General features: G+C 42.7%; 2 protein-coding genes across 5 annotated transcripts in view; one reads left to right on the top strand and one right to left on the bottom strand.

Annotated features, from left to right (window-relative positions):
• Positions 1 to 114: 114 nt before the first annotated feature.
• adprs (ADP-ribosylserine hydrolase) lies at positions 115 to 8,056 on the bottom strand. The gene is made up of 6 exons (NM_001141536.1): positions 7,786 to 8,056; positions 7,320 to 7,416; positions 7,012 to 7,219; positions 6,549 to 6,742; positions 843 to 946; positions 115 to 656 (listed from the first exon to the last, which is right to left on the bottom strand). Exons 1-6 carry the CDS (start codon positions 7,970 to 7,972, stop codon positions 301 to 303), a joined length of 1,146 nt encoding a protein of 381 aa, NP_001135008.1. The 5' UTR covers positions 7,973 to 8,056; the 3' UTR covers positions 115 to 300.
• Positions 8,057 to 8,660: 604 nt separating this feature from the next.
• si:ch211-266o15.1 (zinc finger MYM-type protein 4) overlaps positions 8,661 to 15,327 on the top strand; it is a 31,927-nt gene continuing 25,260 nt past the window's right edge. For 2 of the 4 annotated variants that reach the window (XM_014211152.3, XM_014211151.3), the window contains exons 1-6: positions 8,663 to 9,213; positions 9,760 to 10,243; positions 10,390 to 10,494; positions 10,646 to 10,695; positions 10,806 to 10,970; positions 11,104 to 11,167. In XM_014211152.3, coding sequence (XP_014066627.2) covers positions 9,178 to 9,213; positions 9,760 to 10,243; positions 10,390 to 10,494; positions 10,646 to 10,695; positions 10,806 to 10,970; positions 11,104 to 11,167 — 904 coding nt within the window. In that variant the 5' untranslated portion in view covers positions 8,663 to 9,177. Of the gene's footprint in view, positions 9,214 to 9,759; positions 10,244 to 10,389; positions 10,495 to 10,645; positions 10,696 to 10,805; positions 10,971 to 11,103; positions 11,168 to 15,327 lie in introns of all 4 variants that reach the window. The other 2 variants (XM_014211155.3, XM_014211154.3) reach the window with 2 other exon arrangements.

Raw genomic sequence — 15,327 nt, 5'->3', positions numbered from 1 at the left:
TCTCAGTAACACACACACACACACACACACACACACACACACACACACACACACACACACCCCCCCCCCCCCCCCCCCCCCCCCCCCCCCCCCCCCCTACATCATAAAGCTTCTGACATTAAAAACTGTTTATTAAATACTTTTCTCCATCAAAAAGATGACATACAGTAACTCATGTTAAATCCATAATGGGGGTTTTCATGACAGACTAATTTGTTCAACAGATGACAGAAGGAGGACCACAGAATAAGATGATGTATGAAATAGCTATCAATGTATGTTTATCTCTGTCAAAGTCATTTATTGGTTGGGGGGGTCATGTGCTGCTGTGTGTGGCTGACTGTCGGTCCCAGAGTCTCCCTCAGCCGGTGCCTGGTGGTACAGAGTGTGTAGGCGCTCAGCATTTATATCAGCATCCTCTGCCCCTTCACAACACCGCTGCCAGATTTGGGGGATAGCATCGATTCCATAGTGTGCCCCTGCAATGGCCCCCGCCATGCAGGCAATGGTGTCTGTGTCTCCCCCCAAGGCCAGACTGTACGCCATTGTCCTCTCCAGGCCACCATAGCGCTCAGGCAGACCCTCCCGGGGTTCCAGGCAGTGCAGCACACAGAAGATGGCAGTAGGGACAGAATGCAGGGCTGCAATGCCATTGCCTGAGTACAAACACAGAAAGAAGTACATATTTAGAGTGAACAAAAATTGCTAGTCTATCATACTAGCTAGTGATAAGTGATAAACTAGTAAATTATATTCCAAGACTAGTAGAGAATAACAAAATCCTAGAGGGATAATGCCACCATTGAATGTAGATTGTATTTACCCCATAAGTCAATACTGACCTAACTCAGATATGACCTCTTCAATGCTGACACTGTTGTTCCTTTCCATCAGGTCCTTGACTCTGTGCAGTCGATCACAGAATGGGAACTCTGACTCGCTGAAGCTGGAGATACAAAACAGAACAAGATGAAAGAAAAGTTGAGAACCAAAAACTCTCCTCCGCGCAACAGTTATTTCTTCAAGCACCCTAGAAAAGGCATACCCTTATGTTAGAATTCGTCATTGGGCGATTCCACGCCAGGATAGCTCAGAGTCCACTCTGGAAATTTCACATGTTGGTTTATTGTTCCAAACAACGTCTAAAAATAAGCCAAAAAAAATAAATAATATATCGGGTATTAATAAAAAATTGAATTGTTGAATAAATGAATGTAAAAAAAGAATTGCCACTTTCATCATGACATTCTCAAAAATAGTCTGTGATACAAATGTAAAAAGCATGTCAAACATCTTTCCTCCCAATTAAGTTTCTATGTGAGATTTGCCAACAATCTGAGATACCAAAATTATTTTTGGGCAATCCTGGCGTGGAAACAGCCCATTTATTTATTTTTTACCTTAACTAGGCAAGTCAGTTAAGAACAAATTCTTATTTACAATGACGGCCAACCAAAAGGCCTCCTGCGGGGATGGGGGCTGGGATTAAAAATATAGGACAAAAACACACATCACGGCATCATTCTCTAATTGCACACTATTACTCATGTTTACAAGTACAGTACCAGTCAAAAGTTTGGACACACATACTCATTCCAGGGTTTTTCTTTATTTTTATTATTTTCTACATTGTGCTGAGACAGTTGTGCTGAGACAAGGTAGGGTTGGTATACAGAAGATAGCCCTATTTGCTAAAAGACCGAATCCCTATTATGGCAAGAACAGCTCAAATAAGCAAAGAAAAATAACAGTCCATCATTACTTTTAGACATGAAGGTCAGTCAATGTGGAAAATTTCAAGAACTTTGAAATGATGACCGCCACAGGAATGGAAGACCCAGCGTTACCTCTGCTGCAGAGGATAAGTTCATTAGAGTTAACTGCACCTCAGATTGCAGCCCAAATAAATGCTTCACGGAATTCAAGTAACAGACACATCAACTGTTCAGAGGAGACTGTGTGAATCAGGTTGTCATGTTCTAATTGCTGCAAAGAAACCACTACTAAAGGGCACCAATAAGAAGAGACTTGCTTGGGCCAAGAAACACGAGCAATGGACATTAGACCGGTGGAAATGTGTCCTTTGGTCTGGAGTCCAAATTGGAGATTTTATTTTTTTTGCGACGAGGTGTGGGTGAACGGATGACCTCCGCATTTGTATTTCCCACCGTGAAGCATTGAGGAGGAGGTGTTATGGTGCTTTGCTGTTGACACTATCTTAATTATTTACAATTCAAGGCACACTTAACCAGCATGGCTACCACAGCATTCTGCACTGATACGCCATCCCATCTGGTTTGCCTTTAGTGGGACTATCATTTCTTTTTCAACATGACAATGACCCAAAACACACCTCCAGGCTGTATAAGGGCTATTTGACCAAGAAGGAGACTGATGGAGTGCCGCATCAGATGACCTGGCCTCCACAATCTCCCGACCTCAACCACATTGAGAAGATTTAGGATGAGTCGGAACGCAGAGTGAAGGAAAAGCAGCCAACAAGTGCTCAGCTATGTGGGAACTCCTTCAAGACTGTTGGAAAAAATTCCAGGAGAAGCTGGTTGAGAGAATGTCAAGAGTGTGCAAAGCTGTCATCAAGGCAAAGGGTGGCTATTTGAATATATTTTGATTTGTTAAAAACATAAAATGGTTACTACATGATTCCATGTGTTATTTAATAGTTGTATGTCTTCACTATTATTCTACAATGTAGAAATAGTACAAATAAAGAATAACCCTTAAATGAGTAGGTGTTCTAAAACTTCTGACCACTAGTGTATATTCCCCGCTACCAGTCACTTTTCAGCCCTGTTTACATTTATATCTTACTACCAGTCATGTTTTATGTATAAACCCACCTCAACCACACCAGTCTACTGCGCATTGAATAAGGTGTAAATATCATACCCCCCAAAAAATGCTAACCTCCCGTTATTGTAATGGTAAGAGGTTAACACGTCTTGGGGGTATGATATTTGTGCGTCTACAACTTTATCACTCATCATTATTCACAATTAATTCAGGACTATCCGTAATCATGGTAGCATCCTCATTAATGTAGAAGTGTAAGTCGCTCTGGATAAGAGCGTCTGCTAAATGACTAAAATGTAAATGTAAATGTAAGTGTTTTGAAACACATTGTATTCTTATTTACAATAAGAGACTCCAAAATGACACAATGCCTTATTTACAATTTCTATTGGGCACAAAATAATCTGAAACACAACCAAAACAAACAGCAAATGCATGCAACAAATTTGTAGAATAACAAGCTCGATGTAGTCATTTCGTGCTATAAATATGGGACCAAACACTAAACTTTTGACTACTTTAATACACATATACACCACCGTTCAAAAGTTCGGGGTCACTTAGAAATGTCCTTGTTTTTGAAAGAAAAGCACATTTTTTGTCCAGTAAAATAAAATAAAATAGATCAGAAATACAGTATAGACAATGTTAATGTTGTAAATGACTATTGTAGCTGGAAACGGCAGATTTTTAATGGAATATCTACAGTTGAAGTCAGAAGTTTACATACACTTAGGTTGGAGTCATTAAAACTCGTTTTCCAACCATTCCACAAATGTCTTGTTAACAAACTATAGTTTTGGCAAGTCGGTTAGGACATCTACTTTGTGCATGACACAAATAATTTTTCCAACAATTGTTTACAGACAGATTATTTCACTTATAATTCACTGTATCACAATTCCAGTGGGTCAGAAGTTGACATACACTAAGTTGACTGTGCCTTTAAACAGCTTGGAAATTTCCAGAAAATGATGTCATGGCTTTAGAAGCTTCTGATAGGCTAATTGACATCATGAGTCAATTGGAGGTGTACCTGTGGATGTATTTGAAGGCCTACCTTCAAACTCAGTGCCTCTGCTTGACATCATGGGAAAATCAAAAGAAATCAGGCAAGACTTCAGTCTGGTTCATTCTTGGGAGCAATTTCCAAACACCTGAAGGTACCACGTTCATCTGTACAAACAATAGTACGCAAGTATAAACAACATGGGGCCACGCAACCGTCATGCCGCTCAGGAAGGAGACGTGTTCTGTCTCCTAGAGATGAACGTACTTTGGTGCAAAAAGTGCAAATCAATCCCAGAACAACAGCAAAGGACCTTGTGAAGATGCTGGAGGAAACAGGTACAAAAGTATCTATATCCACAGTAAAACGAGTACTATATCGACATAACCTGAAAGGCCGCTCAGCAAGGAAGAAGCCACTGCTCCAAAACCACCATAAAAAAGCCAGAGTACGGTTTGCAACTGCACATGGGGACAAAGATCGTACTTTTTGGAGAAATGTCCTCTGGTCTGATGAAACAAAAATAGAACTGTTCGGCCATAATGACCATCGTTATGTTTGGAGGAAAAAGGGAGAGGCTTGCAAGCCAAAGAACACGGTCCCAACCGTAAAGCACAGGGGTGGCAGCATAATGTTGTGTGAGTGCTTTGCTGCAGGAGGGACTGATGCATTTCACAAAATAGATGGCATCACGAGGAAGGAAAATGTGGATATATTGAAGCAACATCTCAAGACATCAGTCAGGAAGTTAAAGCTTGGTCGCCATGGGTCTTCCAAATGGACAATGACCCCAAGCATACTTCCAAAGTTGTGGCAAAATGACTTAAGGACAACAAAGTCGAGTTATTGGAGTGGCCATCACAAAGCCCTGACCTCAATCCTATGGAACATTTGTGGGCAGAACTGAAAAAGCGTGTGCGAGCAAGGAGGCCTACAAACCTGACTCTGTTACACCAGCTCTGTCAGGAGGAATGGGTCAAAATTCACCCAACTTATTGTGGGAAGATGGTGGAAGGCTACACAAAACATTTGACCCAAGTTAAACAATTTAAAGGCAATGCTACTAAATACTAATTGAGTGTATGTAAACTTCTGACCCACTGGGAATGTGATAAAAATAAATAAAAGCTGAAATAAATCACTCTCTACTATTATTCTGACATCACATTCTTAAAATAAAGTGGTGATCCTAACTGACATAAGACAGGGAATTTTTACGAGGATTAAATGTCAGGAACTGTGAAACTGAGTTTAAATGTATTTGGATAAGGTGTATGTAAACTTCCGACTTCAACTGTACATAGGCCCATTATCAGCGACCATCACTCCTGTGTTCCAATGGCGCGTTGTGTTAGCTAATCCAAGTGTATCATTTTAAAAGGCCAATTGATCATTAGAAAACCCTTTTGCAATTACGTTAGCACAGCTCAAAACTGTTGTCCTGATTAAAGAAGCAATAAAACTGTCCTTCCTTATAGACAAATTGAGTATCTGGATCATCAGCATTTGTGGATTCGATTACAGGCTTCAAATGGCCGCAAACAAAGAACTTTCTTCTGAAACTCGTCAGTCTATTCTTCTTCTGAGAAATGAAGGCAAGAAATTGCCAAGAAACTAAAGATCTCGTACAACGCTGTGTACTACTCCCTTCACAGAACAGCGCAAACTGGCTCTAACCAGAAAAGAAAGAGAAGTGGGAGGCCTCGGTGCACAACTGAGTAAGAGGACAAGTACATTAGTGTGTCTAGTTTGAGAAACAGACGCCTCACAAGTCCTCAACTGGCAGCTTCATTAAATAGTACCCGCAAAACACCAGTCTCAACGTCAACAGTGAAGAGGTGACTCCGGGATGCTGGCCATCTAAGTAGAGTTGCAAAGAAAAAGCCATATCTCAGACTGGCCAATAAAAAGAAAAGATTAAGATGGGCAAAAGAGCACAGACACTGGACAGAGGAACTCTGCCTAGAAGGCCAGCATCCCGGAGTCGCCTCTTCACAGTTGACGTTGAGACTGGTGTTTTGCGGATGCTATTTAATGAAGCTTTTTAATCAGAACAACAGTTTTCAGCTGTGCTAACATAATTGCAAAAGGGTTTGCTAATGTCCAATTAGCCTTTTAAAATGATAAACTTGGATTAGCTAACACAACGTGCCATTGGAACACAGGAGTGATGATTGCTGATAATGGGCCTCTGTACGCCAGTGTAGATATTCCATTAAAAATCCGCCGTTTCCAATACAATTGTCATTTACAATATTAACAATGTCTACACTGTATTTCTGATCAATTTGATGTTATTTTAATGGACCAAAAAAAATGTGCTTTCTTTAAAAAACAAGGACATTTCTAAGTGACCTCAAACTTTTGAACGTTAGTGTAAGTGAATTTGTCCCAATACTGTTGGTCCCCTAAAATGGGGGGGACTTTGTACAAAAAGAGCTGTAATTTCTAAAACGGTACACCCAATAAGGATGAAAATACACTGAAGCTGACAGTCTGCACTTTAACCTCAGTCATCATATCAGTTCAAATCCAAAGTGCTGGAGTACAGAACCAAAACAACAACAAATGTGTCACTGTCCCAATATTATTATTACTACTACGATCACTGCATTGTTGGGAAAGAGCTCTCAAGGTAAGAATTTCACTGTACTGTTTTCACTGGTTGTATCCTTTGCACTTGGTAAATAAAAGTTGATGCTTTTTTACTATCTGTTTAAGTACTTACACTCTTGAGTCACTGCGAGCAGCATCTTCTGCTTCCACCTCCTCCATCTCTGAGATGAGTTTGTTGATAAACGTAGGCCTATGTGGCAGTTCCAAACCCCCCTGTAAAGAAATGTGGACCGCGAGGGCCTGGAGCACTGCTCCATTGTAACCCAGAGAACAGGAGTGGGTCAGCATCGCACCAAGCCTGGAGTACTGGGAGCAGAGAGGGAGAGAAAAAGGAGATACAGAGAGAGCGAGAGCAGAGAAAGAGAGAGAGGATTTAAGTATGGCAGTGCCCAGCAAAATGAAGACAGTCAAATTGGAATGGTTGTTAGGGTGACAGTAGCCTTATATCCTCCTCAAACAGAAAATCTGTTGAGTTTCTAGCTGGTTTTCTATCTGAGGAGGATGTAACCAGCAAGGACAGCCAGTAATGGTAGCCATTGTAGCCACTCGCCCCCACCACACATTCTATCACTAACCCTCCTAATGTCAACTGGGTTACTGAAAGCCAGCGCAAAAGGTGCAGCTCTCATCGCACCACCATTCCCAAAGGAGCCGTGGCCACTGAACTGAGCCCGAGCCGGCTGAAAGACATCATTAAGGTGTGGAGATGCAAGCTTCCTCAACACCTGGATCACACCTGCCCCGTACCCCCGCCCTGGAGAATGGCTGTATTCCTTTGCAAACCTGCAGAGAAAAAGCACCCCAACAAAATATTTACACTTTATAGATACTTAATACTACTGAAACTGTAATACACAAACAGACCCCTAACTGTCGACTTTACCTGCGTGCCATGTCTTGCTCATCGAACCCTGCCCTGGTCAGCAGAGACTGGACAACACAGCGCGTCATGGCAGTGTCATCACTGTACTGCAGAATACCTGGACACGGACACGGACACGCGCACACACACACACACACACACACACACACACACACACACACACACACACACACACACACACACACACGCACTCACACACACGATGATGATGACGATATAGTAGTGTGGTGGAGGGTGTCTGATATTAGGCTTAGAGGCACATTCACAGAAGACTGCTATAAATGTGAAGCCATTTCCCATTAAATATAGGTTAATGTTGCATTGAGCAATCCACATATTTTATAGGGATTAGGATTAAGCGGAGAGGGGGGCTGAGGTAGATGCATGGTGATAAATGTGAGTATTTGTACTGTAGACACATTAGTCTATTGTTTTTCAATATTAGTAGTGATCAATCTTGTCTCACCATCGCCGCGACTCTCATCCTCCAATCCGTTCAAATGCTGCAATACACGGTCCATGGGCACCTCCTCTGCACCTTCAAATTCTCCACCAACGCAGTCTCCCAGCACCGCAGCAACCAGTGCACCGCGGAACCGAGACAAAGAGGCTGGTCCTCCCGCTCCCCCTGACCGCACCGCCGTCATGGCCATGTTGTAACTTGTGAATGACTTTTGCTTGCTAAATTATCTGTACCCTCCTCTCTGTACAAACGATTGATCTCCAGTTCGCTGACGATAGCTAGAACAAATCAACAACAATGTCGAGTCTCCTTTCCTGCTTCCTGTTGACGTTTAGTTGACTATTTGACCTATGAGAAACGTTGAGCGTTGCAGCTGGGAATAAACGATTTCGCTAGAACAATAACTAACCCAAGATAGTTCATCTGTGTCGTTTTCAATGGTATAAAATGAAGCATAGTGGGCAGAACAAGCAAAGAGGTGGGCACGAACTATCGAGATCCTATTGGTGAGTTATAGCATTATTTGCATATTTTCGTTAGGGAACGCCTTCTCTGTGAAGTGCGCGTGTGTAATAAGTAAATTCACCCTTGTACTCCCTGTGAACAACGTCACGTCTACGTAGCTTAATGCACCATATTCGTAACATATTTTAGTTTTGTGAACAGAAAACTGTATTGAGATCGGGGTTTTCTTCGATTATAAAATTAGCAGAATGTCGGCCCAGTTCCGTCTCGCTATATTACTGCCAGCCACTTGGCTTCCTCTCTTCACCATATTTGGAGAGTGGACGTTCCAACCGGATGCTTCAGGTTTGTATATCCGGTGTGAAAATCTGTCTTCTTGTTTTATCTGTAATATTACCTATCAATCTACACTTAATTTCGATCTGCAACGTCAATGCTAAACTACCTAGTAGGGTACAGGACTAATCCATATATGCGCGATTTTAGCTTGGAAAACTAAATAAGGTGTCCACATTGGCTATCTAGCCATAGAAAGGAGTACGAATCAAATAATATGTACGATGTTTATCTACTGATTGGTTACATTTTAATGTATTGCGTTATTGAATCAAATTACCAGACCATAAACAGAGAATGCGCGCATCTATGGCGCTTTACGGTACAGCCATACCAGCAGAAAGGGAGAGTTCGATGTGCATGCAATTTCCCATTGAAAAGCTAGCTAGCGGTTAATAACACCGATTAGAATGCCCCCTCCATGAAAATTATTTCATACACATCCTGCAAATAATAATCTACCTCATGCACAGTGTGAAGTCGCTTTGGCACTGTCTCTAACAATAACATTGTGAAACAGTGCATCCTAGCTAGCTAGCGTTAGCTGCAAAGCCAAAGGAAACACCCCCGAGAAGAACAGCGCGCAACAAAAACATGGCGGAGTCAGAGGAGGCTAAACAAAAATCTCAGGTGAAAATATGTAACAAATAATTAAGACATTATCTTATTAACTAGTTAGCCATCTGTTTCTGTTCAGGCTGGTTACAGCCAGCTTCATATATGTCCCTCTTCAACTACATTAGTAACTAGCTAAACGTTGCAGTCGAGCTAACGGTAGCTAGCTAACTATTTAGCTAGCTAACGTAACAGTGCTCGTAGAACAATCAACCCTCATATCAAAGATGGGCCCACAGTTCTGTCAAAAGTACGTTATGAGATTGTATTACTGTGTAAGTGTACAACGGCCTATGTCAAGAGGTCTGAAACTGTATGGCAGATAGTCCATAACCGCACATCAGGGTCGCTGTTGCAATCAAGGGCCACTACGGCTGTGTACCTACTACAGTAACTGTTCAGCGGTATGGACCCTCATGGCACAGGCAGTAGAGTGCTTGTTCTGTATGCAGTATGGTTTCTGGTTCACACCCCAGTCAGAACATTCCCCCTCAATATGCTGCACTATTAATACTATAGGAACAAAGTCGTAACTTAAACTGCTTGTCTACCTCCCCACAGCATGAACTCCGGCTGTCCAAGGCTTTTGATGAGGCGGTGAAGCTCTCAGCTCCCATGGCTGGTGAGTCCCAGAGACAGCACACTCCCCTCTCAACCAGATCTCTCTGGAGCAGCATCACAACCGGACCAGTCTTTGATGCACCAGGACCAATCCGACATCCTGACGTAGACCATGATTTTAGCAGTGATGATGAGGGGCATGTATTCCCTCACATCTCTCACCCTACCAGTGCCACCTTCTCCCTGGCTGGTCTGGGGGTGGTCGAGCCAGAAGACGAGCTGGATGGGGTTCCTGTGTTTGGGGTAGATGAGGAGGAGGAGGAGGAGTGGAACATAGCCCTGCCCAAGATGGCACTGGGTGATGTAGAGTCTGACAGAGAGTCACCCGGACGGCCTGACACACAACATGCAGAGACTCAGGATGATGATCAAAATTCGACTGACAGATTCCTTGATGCAGTTTCACTTTCCAAAGTTAGAACAGGTGAGAATGAAACCATGATGTCTAAATTGAGTTGTCCTGTGATATTGTTCCTCAAGCATTTCTTACTTCTCAACATAACTTTTACATTTCTTACTACTTAGGCCTACTTCTTGTGCAATGATTAACAACAGTCATTCTTTTGACAGCTTCTGAGGAGGCTAGTCAAACTGCTAAGTACAGACTAACCATGCAAGGAGAAAGTAATCTTTCAACTAACCACTCTCTGTCCCCTTTACCAGAGAACAGCTTGGGTAAGACTGCAAGCAACCTTGTCCTGCTAGTTATAACTCATTTTAATAAAAACATTAATTTGCTCATTTTTCCGCTTCATGCACATGCTATGCACATTATTAGAGCTGTGATGATGATTCCATTAATTTGCCTTTTCTCCATTTCTGTCAGATGAAGGAAGTCTGAATCGGTCTACGGCTGGGGGATCCAGCCGTCAAGAGGTCTGTTACTGTATGACTTAAGTATACGGGTAGTGTAAATGTTTTTATGAACATAAAAAAAAAATGGTCTCCTTCATTTATCAATTTTGTCCCTTTGACCTGACCTCCAGAGGTCAGAGAATGTGTTCCAGAACCCAGCGATGGGGGACAGAGAAGAGCCCCCCATCTCTCCCCTCATGAACATCAAGGATGAGCCCATAGATGAAGGATATGACTGTGCCCTTCTACCCTCAACACGGAGTATCAAGCAGGAATTGGACAACACAACTCCTGAGGTCAGACAACGCTCCCATGTCCTGCCTTCAATCAATCTTCCCCCAGCTTTCACACACTTGATTTGATGGTTCTGTGATACTGTATTTTTATTATTATTATTATATAGACTCTGCTCTGTGTTGTATGTTACAGGAGGAGCTGAGAATCAGTTCTGTCTTTTCCGTTGGAGGAGGAAACTCCTATGGCTCTCCCACTGGTGAGAGAATCAGCATATTATTGTGCCTTTTAGAAAGTATTCATAACCCTTGACTTATTCCACATTTTGTTGTTACAGCCTGAATTCAAAATTGATTAAATTGATTTTTCTCTCACTTATCTACACATAATACCCCATAATGACAAATAAAAACAAACATCTTTTTAGAATTTTTGCTATTACTCTCTAAATTGAGCTCATGTGCATCCAATTTCCTTCGACCATCCTTGAGATGTCACTACGACTTGGAGTCCACCTGTGGCCAATTCAATTGTTTGGACATGAAAGCAACACACCTGTCCATATAAGGTCCCACAGTTGACAGTGCATGTCAGAGCAGAAACTATACCATGAAGTCCAAGGAACTGTCCGTTGATCTCCGAGAGAGAATTGTGATGAGGTGTATATATCTGGGGAAGGGTATAAAACAATTTTGAGTGTTGAAAGTTTTCAAGAGCACAGTGGTCTCCATCATTGGGAAATTGAAAAAATTGTGGAACCCCCCCCCAGACTCTGCTTAGAGCTGTCTGTCTGACCAAACTGAGCAACTGGGCAAGAAGGACCTTGGTCAGGGAGGTGACCAATAATGTAATGAACACTCTGACAGAGCTACAGAGTTCCTTGGCTGAGATGGGAGAACCTGCTGGGAAACAAGGTCTACTTGCATTTGATTTTGTGTAATAAGACATTACAAACAGTAGACGTTTTCTTTATTTTTGTGGTCTAGCATGACTGTGCTGTGACTGTGGTCAGCATTGCAGGTGCTTCACATAGTTAACAGTAGTGAAATTGATTTTGATTGTGATAATGATAGGATCAACCTTTTATACCTGTTGTAAGTAGGAAAACAGAAACAAAAGGGATCGTGATGGAGGTCTGAATACTGCTGGGGATTTGAGTGGTGTTGAAATTAGGCTCTAGAACAGGACACTATACTGTAGAAGAGCGATTACAAAATGTATTTTCCCTGGAACCATCAAACTAAAACATTCAGAGAATGATAGGGTTGGAAGGAAAGCCAAAGTTTTGGTATTTGGCAAATTATTTATTTATGCAAATGGTAAAATGCTACAGGAGAAAATTCTTATCCTTAATGAGGATCGGGGGAAATGCTATATCTCCGGTGCTAAGGCCAAATTGGGGTAACTGCTGGGATACCACTAACAGTAACCATAGAAGACGTTAGGACTTCCTTGAAAGGTGGGAATGTAACTGAAGCAAAAAAGATGTTGAGTGAAAAGTGGCTGTAGAGTGGATCCCACAACGGTACTCTTAAACTTTGAAGGGATATTGCCAATCAGAGTACAAATCAAATTTTAAAAAATCGAATCAAATTTTATTTGTCAAATGCGCCGAATACAACAAGCCCTTAATGCAGTTTTAAGAAAAAAGTGTTAAAGTATTTACTAAAATAAACTGAAGTAAATATATTAAATAAAAAATAACAATTAAGTAGCAATAAAATAACAGTATCAAGGATATATACAGGGGATACCGGTACAGAGTCAATGTGCGGTGGCACCGGTTAGTCAAAGTAATATGTACATGTAGGTAGAGGTAAAGTGACTATGCATGGATAATAAACTGAGAGTAGCGTAAAAATGGGGGGTGGGGACAATGCAAATAGGCTGAGTAGCCATTTGATTAGCTGTTCAGGAGTCTTATGGCTTGGTGGTAGGAGCTGCTACCGCTTGCCGTGTGGTAGCAGAGATAACACTCTGACTAGGATGGCTGGAGGCTTTCGCAGTTTTTTGGGCCTTCCTCTGACACTGCCTGGTATAGAGGTCCTGGCGGGCAGGAAGCTTGGCCCTAGTGATGTACTGGGCCATACACACCACCCTCTGTAGTGCCTTGCGGTCGGAGGCCGAGCAGTTGCCATACCAGGCGGTGATGCAACTTTTTGAGCATCTGAGGACCTATGCCAAATCTTTTCAGTCTCCTGAGGGGGAATAGGCGTTGTCGTGCCCTCTTCACGGCTGTTTTGGTGTGTTTGGACCATGTTAGTTTGTTGGCGATGTGGACACCAAGGAACTTGAAGCTTTCAACCTGCTCCACTACAGCCCTGTCGATGAGAATGGGGGTGTGCTCGGTCCTCCCTTTTCTGTAGTCCACAATTATCTCATTTGTCTCGATCACGTTGAGGGAGAGGTTGTTGTCCTTGCACAACATGGTCAGGTCTCTGACCTCCCTGTCGGCTGTCTCGTCGTTGTCGGTGATCAGGCCTAACACTGTTGTCATCGGCAAACTTAATGATGGTGTTGGAGTCGTGCTTGGCCATGCAGTCATGGGTGAACAGAGAGTACAGGAGGGACTGAGCACGCACCCCTGAGGGCCCCTGTGTTGAGGATCAGCGTGGTAGATGTGTTGTTACCTACCCTTACCACCTGGGGGCGGCCCGTCAGGAAGTCCAGGATACAGTTGCAGAGGGATGTGTTTAGGCCCATGGTCCTTAGCTTAGTGATGAGCTTGAGCACTAAGGTGTTGAACGCTGAGCTGTAATCAATGAATGGCATTCTCAAGTAGGTGTTCCTTTTGTCCAGGTGGGAAAGGGCAGTGTGGAGTGCAATAAAATTGCATCGTCTGTAGATCTGTTGGTGCGGTATGCAAATTGGAGTGGGTCTAGGGTTTCTGGGATAATGGTGTTGAAGTGAGCCATGACCAGCCTTTCAAAGCACTTCATGGCTACAGACGTGAGTGCTACGGGTCGGTAGTCATTTAGGCAGGTGACCTTGGTGTTCTTGAGCACAGGGACTATGGTGGTCTGCTTCAAACATGTTGGTATTACAGACTCGGTCAGGGACAGGTTGAAAATGTCAGTGAAGACACTTGCTAGTTGGTCAGCGCATGCTTGGCGTACACGTCCTGGTAATCCGTCTGGCCCTGCGGTCTTGTGAATGTTGACCTGTTTAAAGGTCTTACTCACATCGGCTACGGAGAGCGTGATCACACAGTCATCCGGAACAGCTGATGCACTCATGCATGCTTCAGTGTTGCTTGCCTCGAAGCGAGCATAGAAGTTATTTATGTCTGGTAGGCTCGTGTCACTGGGCTGCTCGCGGCTGTGCTTCCCTTTGTAGTCCGTAATAGTTTGCAAGCCCTGCCACGACGAGCGTCGGAGCCGGTGCTAGGAATGCTAAGTTATCGTGTTAGAGAATATGTGCCACCTCCACTTCAGTGCGTTTATGCGAAAGGACAGAGCATATTGCTAATGTGTACAAAGGTAAAATTAGATGTGCAAGGTGTGGTGGGGATCAAGTGTATGGAAAATGTAGATCTGATACTAAATTAAATGTTGCAACTGTGAGCGCGTAGTGCAGCATACTGGTGATGTGAAGTACAATACAAGCCATGGACGTGCAGAGGTACAAAGTAACGAATAATGTATCCCTTGCGGAGGCTGTTTGGAAAATGAACAAGCCTTTTGATCTAAATGCTCTGGTTCCAGTACATTAGCAGTCAGTGCTGGCTGCTTCTAGGATGCCCATTGCACCGAGGGGGTCCATGATACCTCGGACTAGTGTCAATGTGACACGCGAGCATAAATACATGGTAACAGAAATCCATGGTTGTAAATCGTATACACTTCATAGCCTTCTTGTGTAGAGCAATCAACATCGCCCATATGAAAAAGAGCAGGACTGCACGAATAATGGAAGTAGTGAAGGCGTTCCAAGAAATACTGAGCATTGCTGAAATTTCAGTACCCTTGATACATCAGATGATCAGGAACAGAATAAATTGTTGTATTATGTGTTTTATCATCTTCCTTCAATGGAATGCTAGAAGCTTTATTGCTAATTGATTTAGAGATTAAACCTGATGTTATATGTCTTCAAGAAACGTGGCTTAGACCACATATTTATTTTATTATTCCTGTTTATTGTTCAATCAGATCTTGATATAAAACTTGTCTTGCATATCGTAATATACAGTATCTGTTCCACCTGAATATGAATGCATGATGGTGGAAGTCTACAGTACAGGTAGTCATATTAAGCTGTTCAATGTCTACAGTCCTTGTCGACAATTTTCAGTAGCGATGCTTGATGAAATATCAGGATGCTTGGGTTCTAGAGAGATATGGTGTGGTGACTTTAATCACATATTAGTTTGTGGAAGCACACATACAGATGTTAATTGTGTGATTGTCGAAGATATGA

Source organism: Salmo salar, chromosome 09, assembly GCF_965601325.2.
Source record: "Salmo salar chromosome 09, fSalSal1, whole genome shotgun sequence".
In the NCBI taxonomy this organism is placed as follows: Eukaryota; Metazoa; Chordata; class Actinopteri; order Salmoniformes; family Salmonidae; genus Salmo; species Salmo salar.
The sequence above is the reverse complement of the archived record's forward strand: the minus strand, read 5'-3'. Positions and strand labels throughout refer to the sequence as shown.